The sequence below is a fragment of the Aythya marila genome (genome assembly GCF_965140915.1).
Source record: "Aythya marila genome assembly, chromosome: 23".
Lineage (NCBI taxonomy): Eukaryota > Metazoa > Chordata > Aves > Anseriformes > Anatidae > Aythya > Aythya marila.
The window spans coordinates 5801280-5825362 of record NC_139064.1 but is presented as its reverse complement, the minus strand read 5'-3'; the positions used below and the strand labels follow the sequence as shown (position 1 = coordinate 5825362).

The 24083-nt window shown below is 49.4% G+C and overlaps 1 protein-coding gene across 1 annotated transcript; it reads left to right on the top strand.

Moving 5' to 3' along the window:
* Window positions 1-7974: 7974 nt before the first annotated feature.
* LOC309886850 (transmembrane protein 45B-like) lies at window positions 7975-17911 on the top strand. Its single transcript, XM_082778124.1, has 6 exons — window positions 7975-8036; window positions 14390-14591; window positions 14955-15167; window positions 16034-16218; window positions 17083-17228; window positions 17772-17911. Exons 2-6 carry the CDS (start codon window positions 14408-14410, stop codon window positions 17887-17889), a joined length of 846 nt encoding a protein of 281 aa, XP_082634250.1. The 5' UTR covers window positions 7975-8036; window positions 14390-14407; the 3' UTR covers window positions 17890-17911.
* The last annotated feature ends 6172 nt before the right edge of the window (window positions 17912-24083 follow it).

Genomic DNA, 24083 nt, shown 5'->3' with positions numbered 1-24083 from the left:
AAAGCCTGAGACCCGACAAACCATGGCTCAGGGGACAAGATGACGGACCGAGGCAGCTTCACGTCATGCAAATGGACTGGTAATTAACGCATTTTTTTTCTTCACATTTGTCTCTCTCCCTTCCGCCTCCATCCCCTAGGCTCGGCTTTTGCAGAAATATTCAAACCCATCTAATAAATGGCTTGCAGCTGCTGAAAGATGGCTCTTGCCTGGTGCTGGGAATTGTTCCAGGTTCACCTTGCAAGGGATCCAAGCCTCTCCAAGACAGGCGCACAATCTACCTATGATTTTTCATGGCTCTGTGTAGGGCTTGTATCGGTTTGTCAAAACTTACCCCATTTAATCAACAGATCAGGACAACACACCACCAATATCTGGAGATGTTAGTTGTACGGGACATGTAGGGATGGTCTTTGATGGTCTTTATATGAGATTGTATATAGTTGATTCTTCATGGAGAGAGCTCCTGGCAAGTCATTCTTACTGTGAACAAGGCTAAAAGCATCCTGTATATCGCCCCAAGCATGGCTTGGCCCAGCCAGGTGGGTATATCTGATGGAGTCAAGGTGTGAAATGGGTGGGCATAGCTTGCACTGCAAGAGAGCGAGTGATGAAATAGCACTTTCCTCATCCACGTGGTGGTGGAGGAGCTGCCTCAGTCCTCCTGTGGAACCCCAAAAGAGAAAAAAGAAACACTCTGCCTGTGCCTGCTTCTTTGCAGAGACGAGGTGAGTAATAAATGAGAGCTGTCAAAAGTGTCAATTCCCAACTTTGATCAGCATGTCATTTATATATATATATATATATACACATTTATTTATTTATTTATTTATTTATTGTATTTTCACAAAGAAATACAAGTTCAGGACTAACTGTAGTGCCTAGTACTTCTGGAAAAGGGAGGGAGGTGTTATTTGGGGAGCAGCTCACAGCCAAGTGGGCCTGCTGTACACCAGGCTGTTTGTTACCTGCCTCCTGGGGGGGTTGACTCAGGGAGCCCCTGAAGGCAGAGACAGTGGGGCTGCATAAGGGGACAGGAAAGTCATTGGGATGGTTGCACTGTTGGTAATTGCTGGAAATCTAAATGTGGGAAACGGGCTGGCAGCATGCTTTGGTGGCTTGCAGGGAAATGATGCAAAATAAAGCAGAGAGAGCACAGATCTGGAAGAGTCACCCCAGCTGAGCATCTCTTTCTTGTTCTTGTTGGTAATTTGGAGCCTCGTGACTCGGGCAAAACTCTCTTTGAGTGAGGAGCTGGGAGCAAAGGGTCCTTTTCTCCAGCGGAAAGCAGGTCCCTAAGCTTTGCTAAAGCCTCTTCACCAGGCTCCGAAACAGGGGACCATCGGGATGGAGAGCAATCCTGCCTGTCTGCAGGCAGAGCAGGATCAGAGGGCAAGCAGGAGACCAAGATGAAAACAGCATCCTTGTCTTCCGCTGGCCATCCAGCGTGGCACCTCATGCTGACCAAAGGGAATTAAGGGTTGCATTTTGCTTAGGGCTGATGAACACCGATAACATTTTATCACCAGCCCTAACGCCACAGGCAGCAGGAAGAGTCTTGTCTTTTGGCCTGGAGATACGTGCAAGCCCTTCCTTGATGTTGCATCAAGGCATGGTCAAAGCCTGCTGATCCCACAGGGTTAGGAGATGTTAGCATTGCCCTTTCCCTCCTCTATTTCCAAAGGTGAGCAGGACATGCAGCCTCACCATGTCTTCATCCTTCTCCCTACCGGCTGCAGCCCCGTGCCTTGCACTAAGCACCGCAAGTCCCTTGGCCCAACCACGGCCCCCTGTCACCCCCTACCCACCATCCCCAGCTCCCTTCCAGCTGCTCCCCGTGTCCCCCCAGGCCCCACAGATGGCTCTGGAAGCCCCGCGTCAAAACACCATTAACGTGGCATCTCCCTGCTGTCCATCCCTGGCCCCCTGCCCCAGCCGAAGCGGCAAGGACAGGCCGGCGCTGCGGCATCCCGCCTGGCACTTTGATGCGCTCGCTGGGGACAGCTGGGCCGTGCCACAATCCCCTCAGCCCTTTGGGCTAAGCCAACGTTTTAAAATAGTCTTGTGTGTGTCCCCCTGGCCCGACGGTGACAACTGCACAATTATTTTAGATGCTGTTTACAGACTTGTGGAGTAACCGGAGCCTGCGGGCAGTGTGGAGGAATGGGAGGTGGTGGGCAAAGGGGGCTGGGGGTGAGGGGGGGCAGACCTGAGTGAGTTTCAGCCTAATTAGCAGCCCCCTTGGTTCTCACCGGGGCAGCTGACAGTGGTGGAAAACTCGTTAATGCATGCCAAAGTGGCAGCACTGAAGGTTTTTATCCACCTTGTCTGCTCAGCTGATCTGTGTCTTGGCCCTTAACTTTCAAAAAATTTGATTTCTTTTTTTTCAGTTTTAGAACAAAATTAGAGTTCCATACCACCCTAAAAGTCATCCTTGGTAAAACTCTGAGTAACCCAGAGTCTGCAAGCTGGGACTGACTGTTCACTATCTCCCATCCAAAAAAAATAGGTGATATGATTTGAGATTCACCGTTAGGCAAGTTCAGACCCCAAAAGGGAGTTTGGCATTTGCAGGAGGCAATTTGAGTGCCTTCCCATTGATTTTGGGGCTGAGCAACAGTCCATGATACCTCCTTGCTGGAGAAGTGCTGCGCTGTGTTCCGGAGATGGACTGGGACTGGATGGGGATGAACACTGCTCGGTGCTCCCCTTGTGCCTCAGTTTCCCCATCAGTAAAACTGGGGAGCACTGTTCCCAAATTTCCAGGCTGGCTCCAAGCGCCTGTGACAAAGGGACACGAGGAGCTTCCAGGGGGCGTGGGGCCGGCTCCACGGGTGGAAACACAACGGGGATGTGGCCCCCGGTCCCTCCCCAGCACCCTCAGAGCCCTGAGCATCCCTGGGCGGCAGCGAGGCGATCTGCGGGCCCTCAGCACCACCTAGCGTTCCCAAATGGTGCCGAGGGTCCGTGGCCCCAAATCAGCCCCCTGGGCACGGCTCTGGGGGGCTGCCTGGGATGTATTGCCATCGCCCAGGGTCCCTAAGGGGGAGGTTTTGCTCTTCCCACGCCCCGGGTACGGGTTTGGGTAAGATGCAATTTTGGGGATTGAGCAGAGTGCTGAATATTAGCAGACATTATAAATATTTGCTCAGGACTGCTGGGGAGGAGGAAAATAGCAGGCAAAGAACTGTAGCCCGTGATAAATATTGGGAAGAAGCGAAAGTAAATATCGGTATTACAATGACACTTCCCAGATTTAATTAAAAACAATGAAGAGCCCGGTGTTAAAGTGCCAAAGTGACGTGCTGGAGCTCCCTGTCTTTTCAGATGAAACTGAGAATGCTGCCAGTCCCTCGCAGCTGCAGCTCCCGAAGGACTTCCCCATCAGCCAGCACCGTTTGGGCCAGCCCCAGGTGTTCAGCATCAACAGAACCCCGAGCAAATGCCGCTTTTTCCACTTTATACCACTTTTTCTACGTGATCGGGGAGGTGACATTCCTCCCTCCGCCACCGAGGTGTGCCCTTGCTCCATTCATTGCTGAATGGCAGCTTGACGGAGGGGGGGGGGTGGAACAAAGCCCTCTGGGAGGTTTTGTTTTGTTTTGTTTTGTTTTATTTTATTTTATTTTATTTTGGGGTTTATTTTATTTTGTGGGTTTTATTTTTTATATATTTTTATTGTTTTTTGCTGTGCCCTTCCTCAGCCTGCACCATCTCCCCTGAGCCCTCTGAAAGAGCCTGTAAAAAAAAAAAAAAAAAAATTACAATGTATTTTGCAAAGAAGTGCTGCCACTGTGCGAAGCACAACCTGTGCAGGTGGAACATGGGGCAGCTCTCAGGGCTGTGACATTGGATTTTGCCCTGAGGATCACAGGGTGGCCGTGGCGGTGATGCAGCCCCAAGGTGCCTGGGGCAGGGTTGGACTGAGCCCCCCATGCTGCTGCTGCTCCTGGCTGGCAGGTCTGGAGGTGCTTTTGCCCAGCATCTCTTCACTCCCCTGCTTTTTTTTTTGCTCTATGTCAGCTGTCAGTTATTTTTTCACCTTGCTTGTCCAATGTTAAAATTTCCCATGGAGTTTTGCCTGCTCTGTGCTCCCTTCTCAATGCTATCTCTTACGCCTCTATCACCTCTCTTTGTATTTCCCTTTGTGCTGTCTCTCTCTCTTTTCTTGCTCTCCACCTTCACTTTCTCTTATATTTGTCTGACCACACTATTGTATTTCTAGTGATTTTGCTGTCCCTTATTAATTGCTTAGCATTTTCCAAGCACTGTGCAGTGCTGGCATCCAGCTGGGATGGATGCAGCTGGAATCCCACCGTGGCTGAGCTCTCCCCACTTTTATTTAATCCCAGTCCCCTCTTGCCTGTATTTACCTGGAAAGGGGCTCAGACCTGTTTGGGGTGGGGGCAGTTATAGGAACCTTTGGGGTTTGCTTCACTTGCATCAATTTTCTTGGACAAGTTCTGCCCCAAAGCAGTCCCTTCTCAGCATGTTTTCACTCTGGCCGTGCACAGATCGTATTCGCTGTCCACAGCTGCACTTTGGCGTGCCTTTGTGGGCTGGCCTTGGGAAGCTGCTGCAGATGTGCTGTCTCGGATTTATTCATTCTCTCCTTTTGCCATCTGGCAAACTCCTTCCTAGACATCTTTGCGAGGGAACAGGGTGTTTGTCAGAACCAGGTCACGTTTCACACACAGCCCAAGGAGTCCCTTGCCATCTCCTTCGATAACTCCCAGCCTGCACCTCCTTGGGGCACTTTCCACTCCCCAAATTTCACACCCTGCCTGGGGACTGGAGCCACCCGAGGTGAGGTGTAAATTGTGCTCATGGCAGCTTGGAGGCAGCCGCAGGACTTTGGCATCCCTGCAAAACTGTGCGTGGGCTCAGCACATGAATGGCTCCGAGCTCTGTAGTTTTGAGCAGGAGACAAAACATTGCTTATTCCTTAACGTTATCCATCAGCCTGCTTTCACTGCTGCCCAGAATTTCAAATCCAAAGCTGTCCACCCCTCGCCACGATGTCTGAAATATTGTTCTCGGGTTGTGATGATCAATTTTGGGATTGCTGCTGCAGTACTGGCTTATCCTGCACTGCAGCAGCAGCAAAGAGATTTCCAGACCCTTCCTGCCTGGTGCATAACTCCGCGAACGGCTCAGGGAGAGAAAAACACTTCAAGTAAATGAACTTCTACCAGAGGCAGGATGCCTGAATGAGAACAATGACTTTGGAGTATCGTTTTCCTCCTCAATTTTAATTTGGCTATCAAAGATATTAATGGACCATCTGGATATATTATTAGCGCTTCTACACAAGTTAATGAGATGAGAGGGTGCTCTGAAGGGATGCACACAGCCTATAGGGAAGGCTGATGTGACAGATCTGTTTGATGGTTATATGCAGGATGTGACTCCTTTTTGAGGGGCCAAGTCAGGTTTTGGGGGATTTAAAAGCAGGAGGATGAAGGCATGCAACTATTTTCCAGAGATACCTTGCCCACGGTGGGTGCTACACTGCACAGCACCCACTCATTTAGGTGGGGTTTGTGCACACCCGTAACACTTCTGCACAGGTGAAAGGAGTACAAGATGTAACGATCTTCTTTGGTTGGAACAACATTGATGTCCCAGGGAAGGACCACAAAAGTATCTATGTCTGGACAGGTGTGCCATGCAGCTCTCCAGCTCGCTTTCCAGTTTCCCTGCATCCTAAAGTGGCAGCCAAGCCACGCAGCTCACCTCTGGCTGTGTCCACGTGGTGGGGGGGGTCTTGCACCCATCCCCTGTGCCAGCACATGGGAACGAGGGAACTCATTTCCTGTCTATAACACTCTACACTTCCCCCATTTCTCTGAGCAATTAATTCTGAGCCTTTTCCAAGCTATTTTATACATCCTGGACTAGGAATCATGAATTTGTGCCAGGACTGGTTTCATGTCAAGGTAACAAGATTTGGGCGAGCTGCCGATCAGGACTCAAGCCCTGGCTTGTTTCTGCTGCCCGTGCCATGCAGTGGGGTCACCCTAAGTCCCACCGTGGGTGGGAGCCCCATGTCTGTGGCTGGTGAGAAGCCAAAATCTGGACATAGGCTGGATGAGGTCCAGGCTTTATGTGTGATTTCAAGGTCATTGAAGGAGCTGTGAGGTTTTTAAGGGGTTGCTGAACTCTAGCAGAGGTATAGCTATAAATTAATTGACTTTTTGTCTGTATTTTACTATGAAATGGTTGCTGTGAACCATGGGAAGTTGACAAAGTTGAACACATTCAAATTCAGACTAGCTACCTGCTCAGGGGTGGTGTTTGCTACCATAAATACACATGCAGAGGTTTCCTATTTCCTTATAGTAAAATCCACCCACCCCCCGGGCACCATGGTTTCGTTCTGCAAATATTTTGCAGTGCAAATTTCCTGGTAGACAAGGAACACCAGCAACAGGCAGCAGAGCATTCGCTAAGGGCACATTTCATTTTCAGAGTCAGGTTTCTGCCACAGTAGCTAAACAGCCCTCTGAAATGAGGGCAGCCGTGGGATTTACAAACCCTGTCTAGAAATTGGAGTTTCACTGTCAATGGAAGAGCAACCCAAATTTTTGCACAGCGTTTTTGGTGCTGCATTTACATTTTTTGGACATCCTGTTTGCTCGTTTGTTTGTTTCATAAACTTGCTCAGGAGAGACAGCACCTCCCCAGCTAAATAATTTGATACGTTTCTGGGCCCTCCACATCACACTCATTTTCTTCCCATTTATTGTTCATTCTCCCTTTCAGGTGCAGGGTTTTGGGAGTAAACCTAAAGACCCCTGTGTGTCTGCAGCAGGGATGATGTAAAAGGGTCCTGATCCTTAACCCATTTTATTCTGATTTATTCCAGGCTCACAGGACCAGAGTTAAAACAGCAGCAGGCTCCTAGAGCATCCATGAAGCCATTTAATGGAGGAGCTATGTAGCTGGAGCAGAGAAATGCCTGCAGCTTGGCTTTTCTCTATGGAAAATGTGAATCGCCCACCTGAAGGAACATGCACGGCTCGGGCATCCAACCCCAGTGCCGCAGCAGCTGTCAGGACGAGATGCTGATAAAATCAGCAGGGAGAGGATGCCTGCAGGATGCTTCCTTCCTCCCCTGACTCCAGCAGCACACACCTCTAGAAGAGGGGCGTGAAGATGAATCAACAGGGCATTATTTTTACCAGAAGACACCTGTTTAAACAACAGCACAAGATGGGGTGAGTGAATAGATTTGGTTTTAATAAATGCCCCACTTGAAAAGAAAAAAAAAATGTGCCAGGGGATAGCTAGACAGTGCTTCTAACTGCAAAGTCATTTATGAAATGCAGTGGGTATATTTAAAAATGTGCCCAGACAGTAAGACTCAGCTTTCTCACTACAAATTCCCTGCGGCAGGTGTATTTGCTGCTGGTGATGTAAGTACCTGTGCTGCTCCATAAAAGTGAGTTAAACCGAGGGCTGGCAGGGCTATAGCACAGAAGGCTCTGTCAGTGCTTCTGTTACAAATAGCGATAATAATGCTTACCTCTCTCCCAAGGGTGTCGTGGGGGTTAATTATTTAACATTTGTAAAGCACTTGCAGGGCTGGAGATGAAAGTGGAAAGTATTATTAAGAATAAACTACATTTTATAGGAGGTCTGGTCAGAAAATTGCGTTCGGAGTTGAAATATGGGTTATGATCGCGGATCCCTGGAGGAGCATCTATCACAACCTGGGACTCAGGGAAAATGAAGTATGCAGAAGCAGTGAAGCTGTTTGGTGGCTCCCCCCTCCATGTCCCAGCATTTTGGGGGGCTGCAAAGAGGGAAGGCATGGGGTGGAAGAGGGTGACGCCCTACGCACCCTGCACAGGGAGAGCGATGCAGGGGGAGGGTCTGAAGAAGGATATTTGATACTTGGGATGATTAAAGAAGTAGAGATTTGGGGTTAAAGATTCCAGCTGGAGCGTGGAGCCAGCGGGGCGAGGCGCGGGCAGGGCTGTGGGGCGGAGCACGGCTCACCTGGGTGCAGGTGCGGCTGGAGCGGCCGGCAGGTACCGAGGGGTGGCCGCGGGAAGGGGCTTCGTGGGGGAAAATGCGGTGGGAGATGGGGTGGGCAAACACACCCTGTCTCCTTTTTGGAATGGGGCCTCATGCTGAGTGGCTGGGAAGTCGCATGGATTGGGTTTCCAGGTGGGGTGGGGTGGGGGACCCCCAAATTCGGTGTCTGGACCAAAGCCATGAGGAGGGAGGTGAGGGGTTGGGGTGGGTGAGTCTGGACCCACTCCCCTCGGGTGAGTGATGTGGAAGGGGGGCTCTGCACACTGGGGTGTCCCACTGTAACAGGGTGCAGTGGGGTGGGGGAGGCAGGGACTTGCTTCTGCTGCCTCTGCCAGGATGGGCCGTGGTGGTGGGAGTTGGTAGCAGTGCTGTCTGGGGAGAAAGTTGGAAATTAAACAAGATACCAGGGGGCTGAGGCAGCAGAGGTGAGAGAGGGGCAGCCCAGGGGTCCCCAAAAGGCCCCGTGCACCTCGCTGGGCAGCCTGCATGAAGCCCTCCCTGGCTGCTTGCTCTGCTCCCAGCCAAAAGAAACACAAAGGCTCTGTCCAAGAGCTGGACCGAAATCGCCCTACGTGCGCTGAAGCAGAAAGTCTTCCCCCACCCTCCTCTCCCTGCAGAACTGCCCTGAACAGTCTTTTTTAGTACCTGAAAACGGGGCAGGTGAGGAGGAAATGAGTCCGGGCACTGCCCTTCTCCGCAGCTGGTGCCTCCCTCAGCAGGACGCTGCTGCAGGTTTCTTCCTTCTTCCTAGCAGCACGTCACCAAATCTAACAACGTTTTGGTGTGAGCAGGGCAGTTCCAGAGCAGGCAGCCGCAGGTATCCAATAAACCGAGGCACACCAGCACCGCGCAGCAAGCAGACGTGAGGTGTTTAAGGTGATTAATTGGCTGTGCCTTGAATATATTGAAATTGAAACAGTCTCTTTAATAGTTTTTTTTGGGGAAAGCTTTTTCCTTGAGGGTTGTCAAAGGCAGCTGTCAGCCTGTGTCATATGGCGGGTTTGCCCAAAATATCCCCTGGGGAGTCCAGGCAAGGCAAGGGGGCTCCTTCCTCTGGGCAAGGGATGCTCGTTAGGGCAGGGCTCCCCACGATAAATGGCAGGGGAGGAAGAACAGGGGATGAGGAGTAGGGAGCAGCCACAGATTAGTTGTTAAAGAGACTGCAGCAAACACCAGCTTTGGGACAATTTTAGGATGTGCAATTGTCTTGTCTTCAGAAAATACGGACTTTGCGGCATTTCTGGTGGCAGCAATGCCAGTTTGGGGTCACGGCTGTGTGCTGGTGCCCATGAGGTAATAGGGGCTTGTGGAGTCAGGGCGATTTCATCACCATGCGTCACGGAGCAGGCGAGACCTTGGCAAGGCGAGTCCTGCAGCAACCTCCGCCTTCAGAAAGCACTTTAATCTCTAACGCAGAGGCCAAGAAAAATAGCTTTTAGGATGGTAACACGCATTTCCCAAAAGAGATCATTTTTAAAGTCAGACCCTGTTTCCTTAAAAGCACAAATAAGCAAATGCACATAGTAAAGAGAAGCAAAAGATGACAAAGCGCCTGCTCCGAGCCTGTGTAATTAAGATGGCTTCGGGTAATTTGTTTTATTGCTCAGCTTTTTCTGCTGGGCTGTAGCTGAGCTGGAGGGAGGTCGCTGCTCTGGGGTCCTGGGCTCACACCCCTCACCGCAGCCACTCTGGTGGGGTAAAATTGAGCACACCCAAACCAGACAGTGGCACAGAAGAAGGTCAGCAGAGGCAGGGCAGCAACAGGGAGCACAACATCCTCCTCTCCTTTTGGTCTCTCTCTCCCCGTGTCTCTTTTCATTAAGGTCTGTTTTGTCTGTTACACAGACCACTCCGGAAGCTTTCATCAGTTTGAACTTCCAGGTTTAATTTTCCCACTGCAAACCTAATGGCAAGCCAATGTGTTAGGATGAGCTTGATCTATCTCATGCCTCCATCCAATGCTTCTGTGCAAGCTCCAGCAATGGAAGGTCCTTCAGCTGTTCCCCCGCAATTGGGCCCATCAGGTTCCAATGCTGCTGCTGATTTTTAACCTAAGACAAAACCCCAAAAATATCTTTTATAGGCAGAAAAGTTGCTTTCTTAGTTTTGCGGAAGCAGCTGGGCTTGGGAATATTAGTAACAAAAAATAAGTTGGTTCAACGTCACCAACACTGCCCAATGTGGATAGAGGCAGAAATACAAGAAAACTCAGTGATAATGGGATAAAATGGCTCAGAGTGGGGTTTCAGGCTGACATTACTGCATTAGGGATCTAGCTCCTAGGGGAGCTAATGGAAGTGCTGCTCTCGTTAGAAGTGCCCCTGGGTCTGTACAAACAGGACTGAGCTGGTAACAGCATGGGGCAGAGCACAGACAGCAGGTGGCCAGGACATGAGATAGGGGAACTTCCATTTGTACATATACCTGACATCTCCTGGGTGTCATCTTTGCAATTTTTCTGTCTGCAATGGTATAGCTATATCACTGCCACAGCTGCTTCTCCAGGTTCCTCATTGCTGGACCATTTCTTTCCCGCCCAGCCTTTTGTTTGTTTGGTTGGTTGTTTTTTTGTTTGTTTGTTTGTTTGTTTTTTTCTTTCTTTTTCTTTTTTTCTGGTAGATCAGGATGTGGGGTTATGTTGAATCCAACACAAACCAATGTGATGCACAGGGAGAATGTGGGGGTGGGAACTGAGCTGACAGAGGATGGTTTTTGGCCAAAGCACTTCAGCTGCTGTTGGTCTCTAGGTCTGGGCTCAATGCCCTCCTGCACTCTCAGATTCAGTACAAGGAGGCCAAAACCACCTCAAGAGGGTCAGAAATAGCTGCATTACTTCCAGACATGCACCTCAGTGGCATTTCCCAGCTGGGATCCAGACCGAGCTCAGCCTTTTTGTGAGCGAGGACATTTCTCTTCTTTACTGAGTCAGCATTTCCCCCGGGAATGCCCCTGTCACACGAACACGCTCTGAAAGCCATGCAGCAGGTCCCCCAGAGAGCCAAACAGCTCTGCTGGCTCTGAACTGTCTGATTTGTGGAGGTTGAAGGGCAGAGTTAATTGCATGGGTGATGGCTGTGAGCTGTTTCCAATCGCGAACTTCAGACTGTAATTTCCAAGCTGGGGACATGGAAGCAGTGCCCTGAGCAAGTTGTTATCAATGCAGTAATAAAACCTTTGCAAAACAACAACAAGGAGAGGAGAGGAGAGGAGAGGAGAGGAGAGGAGAGGAGAGGAGAGGAGAGGAGAGGAGAGGAGAGGAGAGGAGAGGAGAGGAGAGGAGAGGAGAGGAGAGGAGAGGAGAGGAGAGGAGAGGAGAGGAGAGGAGAGGAAGAGAAGAGAAGAGAAGAGAAGAGAAGAGAAGAGAAGAGAAGAGAAGAGAAGAGAAGAGAAGAGAAGAGAAGAGAAGAGAAGAGAAGAGAAGAGAAGAGAAGAGAAGAGAAGAGAAGAGAAGAGAAGAGAAGAGAAGAGAAGAGAAGAGAAGAGAAGAGAAGAGAAGAGAAGAGAAGAGAAGAGAAGAGAAGAGAAGCACACTCAAAATGTTAGAGCAAACAAGGCAAACCCTAGAGGTCCTGGGGCTGGCTGAAAAGAGACTGTCTGGGGCTGTCACAGGGAGGTGGAAGGAGGAGACAAAAGTCTGCCCCAGCTCCTCACTATCCTCCAGACTGCACCAAATGCCTTCCTGGGTGATTTGGTGCATTAGCTCTAAAACAAAAAGAAACCAACTCCTTTGGGAGGTGATAAGAGCAGATGAAAGAGTAAATCATTAAGCCAGCTCAGTGCACGGCATTGTAATAAACAGGCAGTGGGGCAAAGAGCATTAATTACATGGGAGCAGGGACGCGGGTGCGCTATCAAGTGTACAGATCAGATGAGTAGGAAACATGGCAAAGTCACGCCTTGCAGTGATGCCCTGTGGCAGCAGTTGCTGGTACCAGCCCTGGAACCAGCTGTGTCTTCGGCTTTTTGATTTTTTCCCTAACACAGGGGATCACAGGCACAGCCTCACTACATTTGGAGTGAGGATAAACAGGAGCCGCTTTCTCTGGGGTGCTCAGGGTTGAAATCAGAGCTGTTGGGTTTTTCTCATGCTTTTCTTCATCCTACAAATGGGTTGTGTGTTTAACACCTAAAAGTAACCTTTAAGCTTCCCTGCTTTGACTGATCACTGTATCTTTTAGGTAATCACATTCTGACTGCATTGGACTCATGTGGGAAACCCTCAGGTCCTATTAAACACCGACCTTTAAAATATAACTGCTGGAGCTGGCTCATGGAGTTAAATATTTGACATGTAGGGTAGCATTGTAACATGGTAATTATAGCATTACTGCAGTACGGCTGTAGGACTGTCTTGTCATGGTATTCTGCTAGGGGTTTAGTTATGTTAGGGGTTTAGTTATATTATTCTGATATAATACCTTTGCATGTACGTGATGTGTCTCGCTGCTCACCCAGAAAATACAGACTGTTCAGCCACCTCCCCTGCTCAGGCATGTCACTCCCTTTGTCAGAGGGATACAGGTAGATGTTCTGATTCCTCCTTCAAAGGTCAAAAGAGGCTATTGTATTAAGCTACTGGACTGTGCCAGCAGTGCTGGTAAACAGCGCCTTGCTTTGATTTCATGTTTAATTACCCAATGCACCCATTGTCAATAAATCCTTGCTTTTAAGTCATGAAATAAGGCAGAGCCTTGCAGTGCTCCTACAAGCTGCCTGCAAAGCTGCTCTCAAATGCAGTAGGAAATCATGTTTTCATGCACAGCATTTCCACCCAAGCACTAAGTCCCCTCCTCATTTTTATTTTATTTTTTTCAGGAAAAGGTTGTAGGCATTTGGTGAAGGTAGGACCGTGGCACAAGGTGCAGTCACGGTTGTGCAGGCAGCTGCACACACCAGGGTGGTGTTTGTGCCAGAAGGCGACGTTTGCTTGCCTCAAGGTGATGCATCAGCTGATTTGTTTAAAGCAGCTCTCACCTGGCAGCAGCAGGTCTGACCCAGCCTGGCAGATTTTCCTGCCCCAGGACAACTGCCTGCAGGAGATACTATCTGCACATGGCCAGGACCCAGCAGCTTGGGCTCAACAGAGCAAAACAGGGTGTCTTCAGGACAAACTGACCCCAAAATGGGGATGAAAAAAGCCTAAGCAACAACTTGTGCCTCTCAAAGGCCAACAGCAGCAAGCTGTTTTCAACCTCATCCCCAAATTGTCCTTTATGGCAGGAAACAGCAGGAGAAGGGTGGGTTTTGCTTTATCATACCAACAGGGGGGGGAATGAAGCCCAAATGCAGCCGGGGGAAGCAAACCAAGGTGGTGGGTGTATGGGCAGGTTCAGCACGAAGATACGCAGCCCCTCGCTGTTCCAATGGGTTGCATCTGTGCCACGAGTGAGCCGGTGTTGCTGCAGCTCGGCATGGGTGGGAGCACTACTGAGCAGAGGAGGAGCTGCTCAGCACCGCCAGACACAGCTTTTGCTATCAATTAAAAACTCCTAATTGACCAGCCCGACACAACCGACCTATAGCCGTGCCAAGGCAGGCCCCTGAACATATGCTCGAGCCCACATCAAAGAGCTAATCGTTTCTGCACCTAATTAAGCAAAGCAGCAAATGGTAAACAGGAGCTGGCTGAGTTTTAATTGCTGCAATTCTCCTAGGAAACGGATCCCCCGACTCTCCTGCAACCCCTGCACGTGTGTGCCAGCACCAAGGGGTGCGGAGGTTCAAGCAGAGGTGCTGAGCAGCTCGGGTGGGATCCCCGCTGCAAATCCCAGCTTGGTGATGCTCTGGGAGGAAGCAGTGATGCAGAGAGAAAGTTGTTTGGGGTTTGGGAGCATTTCTGAAGTTGTTTTTAACAAAATCCTTTGGCTTTGCAAAATCAATGCATTTGGGCTGAAACAATTCCAGGAATTTTAAACATTTTTGCTTAGAGCACACCGCTCCTGTGGCTGTTCAAATTCTTCTGTAGGAGCTGAACAATCCCACTGGTGGTTCCCTTGCCCCCAGCTATAGCTTTCCCAGTGTGTTATCTCTCCTGCCTGGTCCTATAAACCTGACCCTGTCCAGGTCTGCAGGGGATGCTCTTGCTCAAACCCCCTGAGGGTTAGAAAGAGCAGGAGCTGCTGCTGGGAGGGATGAAGCCCACTTTGGGCCCTCTGGGAGCTGCAAGATTCAGGCTGCTGGGATGCCAGATTGCAGCAGACATGGGGCTCTGCTAAATGAGTCTGGGCTCCGGCTCTTCCAGTCCTCTCCAAAAGGCAAAGGGAAAAAATCCTCCATTTTTTTCCGTAGTGTTACATCAAACCCTGGTGTGATTTGTGTAATGATATTGTTTTTCTTTGCCTTTTAGTTGGAGGACATTGTCAGGATGGCAAACTTCAAGGGTCATGCGCTTCCAGGCAGTTTCTTCCTGCTCTTTGGGCTCTGGTGGTCTGTGAAATACCCACTGAGGCATCTCAGCCAGAAAGCAAGCAAGAAGTCCCAAAGGAATTACTGCTTCCAGCGTGTGGATGCCATCGAAGGAGCAGTCAAAATCATCTTTGCTCTAATAGGTAAGGGTTATATCAGAGTAGCTGTGTTGGTAGCTTGCCAGCCTGTGGTGATGGCTGTGCTCTTACTCCATAAGAGATGGCCCTTACTCCAGAGAAACTGGCCCAGATGTGGAAGGATGCATCTCCTTAATGGTCTTGGTCTCTAATAGAGTTTGATGAAAAAAAAGAAAAAAGAAAAAGACAAACAAATCTCACACTGCTTCCCAAGGACCAACTACCATTAATCCAGGGAGTCCTGATTTTTATATCCAGTCCTTTCTCCCTACCCCTAAATCTTCAGCTCTTGCCTTCAGAGAGCCCCCGCAGCAGTGAGTGGCATCAATCATCAGAAGCACAATGGTGTGATCTTGTGTGTCTGAGCAGGGATGCTGGCAGAGCAGTTTGTCCCGGACGGTCCTCACATGTACCTCTACAGTGGGGAGAAACGCGACTGGGTGAAATTGATGAACTGGCAGCACACCACCATGTACCTCTTCTACGGGCTCTCTGGGGCAGTGGATGTCCTCACCTACCTGTTCAACACCGTGCCGCGGGGTCTGGACCGCCTCATGCTCTCTGTGGCTGTGTTCGTCGAAGGTCGGTAGCAGACGGCACTGAATTTGGGGAGGGGTCTTGGAGGGTGAGTCTGAGCAGGACCAAAATTTGCCAGACTGAGATATTGCTCTGGACACCCCCAGAGAGGACACATTTTAGGTCTGATATATTATTGAAGGATTGTCTGTATCAGGATGGGAAACACAGGCATCAATAGGTCCTGGCTTTGCCTGGCTTGGGGTTTCTGGGGTGAGAGCGGTACAAAGCAGAAGGCTGAGTTCCCTTGTTATGATGAATGGCTGGTGGATGCAGCATCTATCTGACATCCACAGAGCTGTTTGTGTGCCCTGCATTCCCCCGAGAGCCATTAATTGTGCTGCAGGCATCGTCATTCTCATCTGCTTGCGCTGCACGTGGCAAATTCAAGTGACTTATTCTGGCTTCAGCACATCATGAATATCATTTTATCTTCAGACTGTCTTGCAAGTTGTGAGCCAGGATTTCAGACCTCTTGACTCACACAGGGCAGGAAGAAGGCACTAGGAAATGAAGTCCTTGCTTTTATTGAAAACCCCTTAACCAAAGCATGTCTCCTGGTATTTTCTTTTCCCTTGTCCAAGTGGTCTTTGAAATAGCAGCACGGACAGTTCAATGGGTAAAGTCTGGCATGTAAGAAAAGGAAATAGATCTTGGAGGGGGCCTGGGTGCTGTCTGTGTCATGCCACTCATTTCCATGTGACATTAAGAAATTATTTCACTTCCTTGTCCTTCAAGCTTGCTAATTGCTCACATTTCCCATCTGATAAAGCTCACCAAAATCTAAGTGGGACATGATTTGCTCTACCAGGGCTCTGTGATCTCGGTCATTGTGCTAAATGCTGCTCTAAGTGGGATACGTATTTTGGCAGGTTGTCTCTTCTATTACCACGTCCTTCACCGCCCCATGCTGGATCAGCATATCCATTCCCTCCTGCTCATCGCCATATTTTCAGGGGCCTGCAGCACCATGCTGGAGGTCTTCCTCTATGACAACATTGTCCTGGAGATGTTCAGAGCTGGTGTCACCATCATCCAGGGAACGTGGTTCTGGCAGGTCAGTTCTGGCTTCTATTGCAGAGCTGAGCACCGAGGTAGGAGAGCAATGGCAGAGAGGAAAAGCAGCTGTACATCATGTATCAATCACGTGTCTCTGAAGAATAATTTTGCAAGGCTCACTTCATAAATAGATCATAACCCAGAATGAGAATTTACTCAGCACAGGTCATCTCTGATGGCTGCTCCGGCTGAAATAGCTGTTTGTCTCGGCTTATTGCTTCTCTGGGGGAAAGAGAAGAGGCGAGTGCTCAGAGTAAGCAAGCAACATTTTGCAGTACCTAACAACCAAGTACTAATTGCTTAATGTGTCTAATGCACCCGGCAGCACTCCCTCTGGTTTAGTGGAAAGACACAATCCTCACCAAGCAATCAAATGGCTGAGTAAAAATTAGGCCACCTGATTGCCTTGGTAGGAGCTGGAAAGGCAAAGAAATCGAGTAGAGATAACCGTTCCCAGAACTAAATTGCCAAAATAAGTGGGAGTTCTCCTCCTGCTCACTCCCAGGGCTGCTCCACTGACTCAAACCACCCTTCTTCCAGAGGTTAAAAACCATGCTAAGCTTGTAAAACACTAAATTTGGAGTTTTTAAAGGTTGGGTAGGAGTCTGTGATCCAGATGGACAAACGTATTCAGATTTTGTGCAGAAGAAGAGATTCTGAAGGTGCAGGCTTGCTTGGTGTGGCTACAAAACTCCTGCAGAAGTTTCTCAAGCCCAGTTTGCTTCCAGAACATCTCTCTGAGATTGGAAAGCCCCATTTTCAGACCAGCTTGGGGTCATGCACCAAACTCATAGCCAGGCTGGACTTCAAGGCCAGGCAGAAAGATTTTTCCCCATGGTAATGAACTGCTTCTTCCACCTAGATCGGGGTCGTGCTGTTCCAGCCATGGGGAGGTCCCATGTGGGATGAGAGCGACCACGACAACATCATGTTCCTCACCATGTGCTTCTTCTGGCACTGGGCAGCCGCTGTGGTCATCCTGGCCATAAACTACACTGTTGCGTACTGGTATGGCTGGGGCTCGGGGCTGGGCAGGAGCGGGGATGGGGACATCAGGAGAGGGATGTGCAATGAGCAGCCTGTCCTGGAGTACAAAGTCACAGCTGAATAAGCATCCTGTGGCTCCCGCAAGTTTTAGAGCGTGGCGACAAGCGTGCGTTTTGTTTGATGAGTGTACAGAATGCAAAATAGGGGCAGCAAGAGGCACGGGCATTAAAGACAGAGAAGGCAAATAAGTGAGTCCCTGAGCTGCTCCTGCAAGTCATGCACTGCTTCTGCTCTGCACTGACAGCTGAAAGACGGCTTTTAATTCGATAGAGAAATCAAATCATTACCAGGATGCCCGACACTTGGCCCATCTTTGTCCTTTCCCTTGCAAGGATTTCCAAGCATTTGACACTCATTAAGTTATTAGCAGTACAAAAAAGAAAAACAGCTTTTTGGGACCTCTGCAACAGCTTATCTCCCTCTGTGTGCTCATACAAGTACACTTTGCTGCCCTGAGCAGTCTGGGAGTTTGGCTAATGGTGATTTCTCACTCATGTGTTCCAGCTGCATCCAGAGGTGCAGGAGAGACTGCAGCGAGCCCTACATTGGCCTTGGACTCCGGAAGCAAAAGTGTGACACGAGCTCCCAGGCTGCTTTCTTAAACGGATCAGATGAAGAGTGAGGAGGGTGCACTCTCCTTCTCCAAATATTCTCCAAATATGTGAAGAATCAGTTTTTCAGAAGAAAGACAAAACCAAAATCTAATGAAATATTTATGTTTGGGGAGAGTGGAGAGGTGCCACCATTCTGCTCTTGGAAAGCCTGTTGTATGCGTGGGTGGTAGCTGTCCCAACCTGTACCCAAATGTCACCATCACTGTCCACAGTGACTTTTAGCTACAAAATGAAGTGCAGAAGTTCAACATTATGAGATCATTTTGTCCTGTGGGTTCCCATGCGTGTCTCCATAGTGAAGGATGGCATCCTTTGGCCGGGTGACTCTTCTAAGCTCATGCTGGCCTGACCTGCTGTGACTGAAGGCAGGGAAGGTCCAGGCTGGGGTCAGGTCTTCCAACACCTCGTCACCAAAATGTCATCCCAAGGAAGAAGAGCAAAGGAGTGATGAATGCGGGATTATGTCAAATTTGCAACATCACAGCTGGATTGAACACAATACAAATTTTATTACCAAAGCTTTGAACTAAAGACACATTTTAAATAGTTTTATATTCACTTAAAATCTTAAAGAGTGAATAAACGTGAATTAAAAACCCTCGTTGAGCTGATATCCTTAAGTTTAAGTCTTATAAATTATAGAGTGTGCAATAATGGCTTAGACAAATCCAGCTCTCAGACCTGCAAAGCCTGGAGGCCTGCAAGACACATGGCTGAGCAGCCAGGATTCATGAGACGTCCCACTTTTCCACTGAACAAAACCCCCTCGGCTGGGAAAGTGAGATGGAACAGGCACACTTTTCATTTTCAGCCTGCCTTTGCCAGATAATTACTTGCAAAAACATCACTTTGTAGATAAGAGGAAGATGTGCCAATAGTGAGTATAAAGATTAAGAAATATATATAAAATAAACACCAGTAGAAGCTGAGTTACAGCTGTTCGGGTCTCAAACCCTGGGGCTAGGAGGATGCTCTGCATTGAAGTCTTCTCAGTGTCAGGGGAATGGCAGCGGGGTTTGTGCTCCTGCACGTGGCTGAACCAAAAAGCAGCTGCCCCACTGCCCGCAGGTCCCAGCCCCTTTACTCTTGTGCACAGAGGTTGCTGCAGACAAAGGGGGCTACAGTCAGGATTTTATTGCTTTATAGCAGTGCTGTAAAGACTAGCTTTTCTTGAATGTCAGCTTCCCTGTATTTCCACCACTTTGGAGCAGGTTTATTTTGCAGCATTGGATATCGGGAGGTGCCAATAGGCTCAGTGCAAAGGGAATTAAGCGGCAGAGTAATCCGCCACTGTAAATCCATCTGATAAACACCATGCAATTAAGTCTCATGAATTGTAACTGATGAAGACAACAAGCATTTTGCAGATACTTATTCTGCTAAGAGGTGATTGGAATATTTTTTTTTTCTAAACTGTGCCAATTCCTCTTGCTGCTCTGATGAGACGTAACCCGGGGAGAGCATTTTGCAGCTGCTGACTCCTAGTGCACAGAGCAAGCCTTATTTGCAGGGTGACAAACTGAGCACCTAGAGTGCTCCAGGACAGAAAACAACCTTAATTGAAGAAATAAAATATAAATGATAATAAAAATAAAAAAAAAAAGTAGTGCTCTGAATTATTTTCTTAAAAAAAAAAAAAAAAAAGACAATTAGAAAAAACATCATTCTTCCCATTAAATAGCCACATGAGGGCAGCACCAGGTGGCAGAGCTGGTGTTGGGCGTGCAGAAGCTGCTCCAGGCTGGCCGAGGTCACCCTCACCTTGCAGGCACCCTCCTCCTTTCCTCCTTGCCGTCCCCAAAAGCCGGAGGTTATTTCCATCAGAGGGGATGCAGCTGAAAGCTGACCTTGTGTTTTTTTTCAAAGCACTCGTTGCTTTTAAGCATGAAGGTGGGAAAGGGTTTATTGAATTCTTCACAGCTCTGTTTGTTTGTCTTAATCAAGTTGCAGTCTCCTTTCCCTCTGAGATCTCCTCCAGCATTTTCTTGTCCCCTTGTCACCATGTGGCCACAAAACACTTTTCCCCTCTGTAGCACTGAGAGTCTGGAATAGCTTCTGTCTGCCTCATTAACTCCTGGTCCTACAAACATCCTAGGACTGTCAGTATAGTGCTTGCTAATTTGTTTTCTTTCTCTGGAGCACATTCTTTTCCAAGGTATGAAGGTCAGCAAAGGAGGAGAGATACAGCCTGTGGTTAAGTTAGAAAAAAATACAGGTGATGTTTGCTTTTTGAGGAACTTGTTTTTGGGTGAGAATTAACAATTTGTGTTTTAGCTAAGAAACATGTTTGTAAATAGCTTTGGAACCCAAAGAAGGGCATGAAGTTTGCTGGGCACCGAGGGCACAGTAAGTGGTCCAGAGGTGGCTTATTATATAGTGAAGTGCAACCAAAAGCCATCCTCACATTCATTTCTTACATGACAGACACGCCAGGATAGTCCTAAATGGAGTACTACTTTTAACACAGCTTTACTACCAACCAGCATGTTTTTCACTATATAAATTGAATTACCAGCTAGCATCTTGAAACTATGTATGGGCAGGCTGGACCGAATGGCCATGCAGCTGGCGTGGACCTGGGCTATGTTTGTAGCCATATCAGTCTTTAAAAGGGCTGTAATGCCCTGGGAGATGTTTGGGGTGGTTTGGTTTTAGCCCTGTGTCACCACAGCCTGGTGCTGGTGGATGGTGTTGATCAGTGCAGGGCTCTGCCAGTGTTGCAGAAATAAGGAACCTGCCTGTTCAAGGCAGGAAGGTGCTGCTGGTTATCCCAAAGTGATACCTAGCCCTGTTTCTTCTGTGTTTCTCAGTTGTTCAGTTTCTCAGCACTGAGAGCCCCAGCACAGCCTGTCCATGAGCTGCTCATTTCATGGTTCTGACCAGAGATAGGATCTACCGCTGCCACCCTTCACGGCCACGTTTATGTAAGGCCAGAATGATAGCGTAGGAAGCAGAACAAGCCCTGCCTATGCTTTTACCACCTGCTTCACCTCCCCTGTTGCCTGTTTATGAAAGCCTGTCTTAGCATTCGTCATAATAATAATAATACTTTGCAATTCCCTAACAACCATCCATCTGCAGAGCCTGAGCTGCTGGCAAACCTTTAATTAGATTGTGCCTCCCACCACCCCCAGGAAGTAGGCAAACATTATCACATTTTTTCATTAGCACCAAGGCCGATGATGAACCTTCAGGGAGAGGATGTTGCAGTTACAGCCAAGAAAAAATAAAAAATGAAGTCAAATTCAGCTTGGTGTTGAGCTTGGGAACATCAGGGCAGCTGTGCGATTACTGGGACTATCCCATAATGTTCCCCCATATCCCAGTGGATTGTAGCTCAGCACAGTTCATTGGAGTGCATCTGTTCATGATAGCTGTGATAGCTGTGATAGCACCCATGCTGTGTGGCTGACCCTTTCTGTGGTCTGGGGGGGCTGCCATCATTTTGTCCCCTGTTCCCAAGCACTTCTCACAGCCTCATCCTCACCTTTTGTTGTGGGCATGCCTTAAAAGTCTGGAAACCCTTTTTCCCCAAGCATTTCATGCACTGCCAGCTTTTCCCAAAGTCTGCTTTGCTAACAGACTGGCAGGTACTTTATTTTGAGTTACCCTTTCACAGAAACCTTTCTCTGCTGGTTTTGCTCCTGGCTGGCTCTTTAACCTCCATGGCAAGGGACAGGCATGGTGCGGCTGGGCCTCATTTCTTCCCCTCTTCCCCCAGCTGCTGGCTCCCAGCTCCTGTTCTGCAGTCCTGGGGGGCTTTGCTCCTGCTTGGTGACTGGCTTTGAGCTCAGCTGCTTTTTGGGATCCTGTTGTGTGGAGCTGGCTGTTAGCAGAAGGGAAAACCCAGACACAAACGGTGCTGCTGTGCTCTTCCAGTAACCTGCACGCTCCAGGTAAGCTCGCCTTGCTGTATTATTTTTGGGTGGATCCATAGGGAGGGCTGCTATGGGGGCTTAGGGAAAATGGCTGCATTTCTCTTAGTGCTCAGTCTTAGTGGACCCTGCAAGCTCCTGAAAGCTTGGCTTGGTGCTTGTACTTTGGCAGCCCCTCTGCTGCTGCAGGCTTCCCTGGGAATTAGGGATCCCCTTCCACATACACTTGGCTCCCACCGTGCATCTGTAGGACAAGCAGCTCCTGCAGGTGAGCGCAGTGTCTGTTGCCCTGTCCCTGTTTGCATTTCTCCATCCTGCGAGCACTGAGTTGCCTCCTGTTGGAGGTGAGCAAGCCCTGGAGCTGCGTGCAGGAAGGGCTGGTGGCAGCGGTGCAGCACGGCAGCACACCAGCGGCTGCTTGCTTTTCTTCCTTCCTCCTGCTTGCTGCCACTGATAGGGAGATAATGCGTGTAAACAAGCTTCTGGCTATGGCTCGGTGGCCTTTCTGGCTGCGCTGGAGAACAGCCCATCACCCTGGGGTAGGCTGGTTTGCCTCTTGCTCTTCCAGCCTCAGGGCTTCCCCGGGGTGCTGGCTCACGTGCGTGGCTCTTGCAGGGCTGAGCATTGGGCATGGCTCCTCCTGTACCCTGCTGGGGAGGTTTTTGGGTTCACAGGGGGTTACGTAAATGTTTGCAGCTTAGAGAATTACCAGAATGCAAATGCAGTGAGTGGCTGTAGATACCCAGGTCTGCTCCTTGAGCAGCGCTGCTCCTGCACCATAAACCCAGTGCTTCGAAGGGAGCTGGGGGCAGTGGGGGGATCGTTCGCCTCGAGGCACCTGCATTGCTCATCTGTGCGGCTGGTGAGGTGCTAAGGCTGGGCATGCAGGAATTTGAGGCATGCTTTGCAGGTCAGTAATGGTTTGTGGCTGCAGCTGCTTGGTGTTGGGCAGTGTTGTGTCAAGTAGGGGAAAAAAAAAAAAAAAAAAAAGGAGTAAAATCAGGCTACTGTGTTCTGCCAACGCTTCTTTTGGGGGAAAGGGGCAATACTCCTCCTCCTCATCTGGAGATTGGAGAGATGGAGATTGAGCTCGCAAGGGCTCAGCTCTGGTTTGGGAACCCCTGACCCCAAACTTCTGCCTACAGGCATCTTACATAAGGCCAGACCCCATAAAGGGGTTACTGAGTCCAGTTCTGGGACCTCAGAACCCTTCCAGCAGGGCCTGGCCATGTCAGGCGATGCTGCATCCTTGTCTTTCCTTGGCTCTTTCCCCAGCCATCCAAAAAAAAATAGCATGATAAGTGAATATATGTGGTTGCCATGGGAACAGGAATTGGCTGCTCTTCCTGATTTTGTGGCAAACTCCAGGAGAACTTCTTGTTAATAGCAGGCTGAGGTGCTTCTGGTTGTGAAAGCCGGTTGACTCAGTGCGCTTTGAGCTGTCCTGCAGGATGCTCGGCTCTAAACATCCTGTCTGAGGGCCACCTCCCCGCCGCTTCTCCCTTTATCTGCCACTTCTGAGTAATAACCGCTCCTTGGTGCCCGCATCTGGCAAGGGAGAAGGACAGGCAGAAGTCACAGGTAAACTTCTCTCATTCCCTGTAAAGAGAAATGGGTGGCTGAGCTGTGCGTGGGATGGACATGGCTTATTGAGCCCACTTCTTCAAGAAGTCTTATGTGACGGCAGGCACTGCAGTGTCTGAGTTTCTGTGGCTTTAGCACTTCTGGGGGTCATCAGCTTTTGGAGCTGTGCCGTGGTGGAGGATTTGCAGGACAGGAGACAAGCTGGGTGCCTCTGCTGCTGGGCAAGGGCTGTTGGCACAAGAGAGGTGTGCCCAGCAGGGGTGGAGGAGGATCCACAAAGACATATATCTGGGACAAGACTCTCCAAATGTCCCTGGCTAGGCTGGTTGTCCTGGGGTGCTGCCTCTCCCTGCTGGGCTGATTGTTGCACCCACAGATACTCGTGCATCCGTGTGGACAGCATCCTCCCAGCAGCAGCTTTGTCCCTGCACCAGCAGGAACGATCCCCTGTGTGGGACAAAAATCATCAGTGCCATTTGGCTGGACACATGCTGGAGCTGTGATGGCTCTGGGGGAGAGCCTGGAAATTGGGCAGAAATGCCGTCCTGCCCAAATGTGCAGTGCTGTAAGGAGAGAAGGCAGCTCCCGTGCGGCTGCTAAAGGAAAAGCGTCACAGGCTGGGAGCTGCGGGGGGAGAAAGGCAGCTCAGGTAATAACTTCTGACTGCAGCCGTATTTCACATCCTCTGACAGACATAGTAGCTTGCAGGAAAAATAAATAACCCGAGTGCCTCTCCTCAGCCA

Excerpts from the sequence above, each read along its gene's own strand:
- LOC309886850 (XM_082778124.1), top strand. The coding sequence starts at position 14,408 with ATGGCAAACTTCAAGGGTCATGCGCTTCCAGGCAGTTTCTTCCTGCTC. Across the intron at positions 14,592-14,954 it reads AATCATCTTTGCTCTAATAG|GGATGCTGGCAGAGCAGTTT; the intron begins GTAAGGGTTATA and ends GTGTCTGAGCAG. Across the intron at positions 15,168-16,033 it reads TGTGGCTGTGTTCGTCGAAG|GTTGTCTCTTCTATTACCAC; the intron begins GTCGGTAGCAGA and ends GTATTTTGGCAG.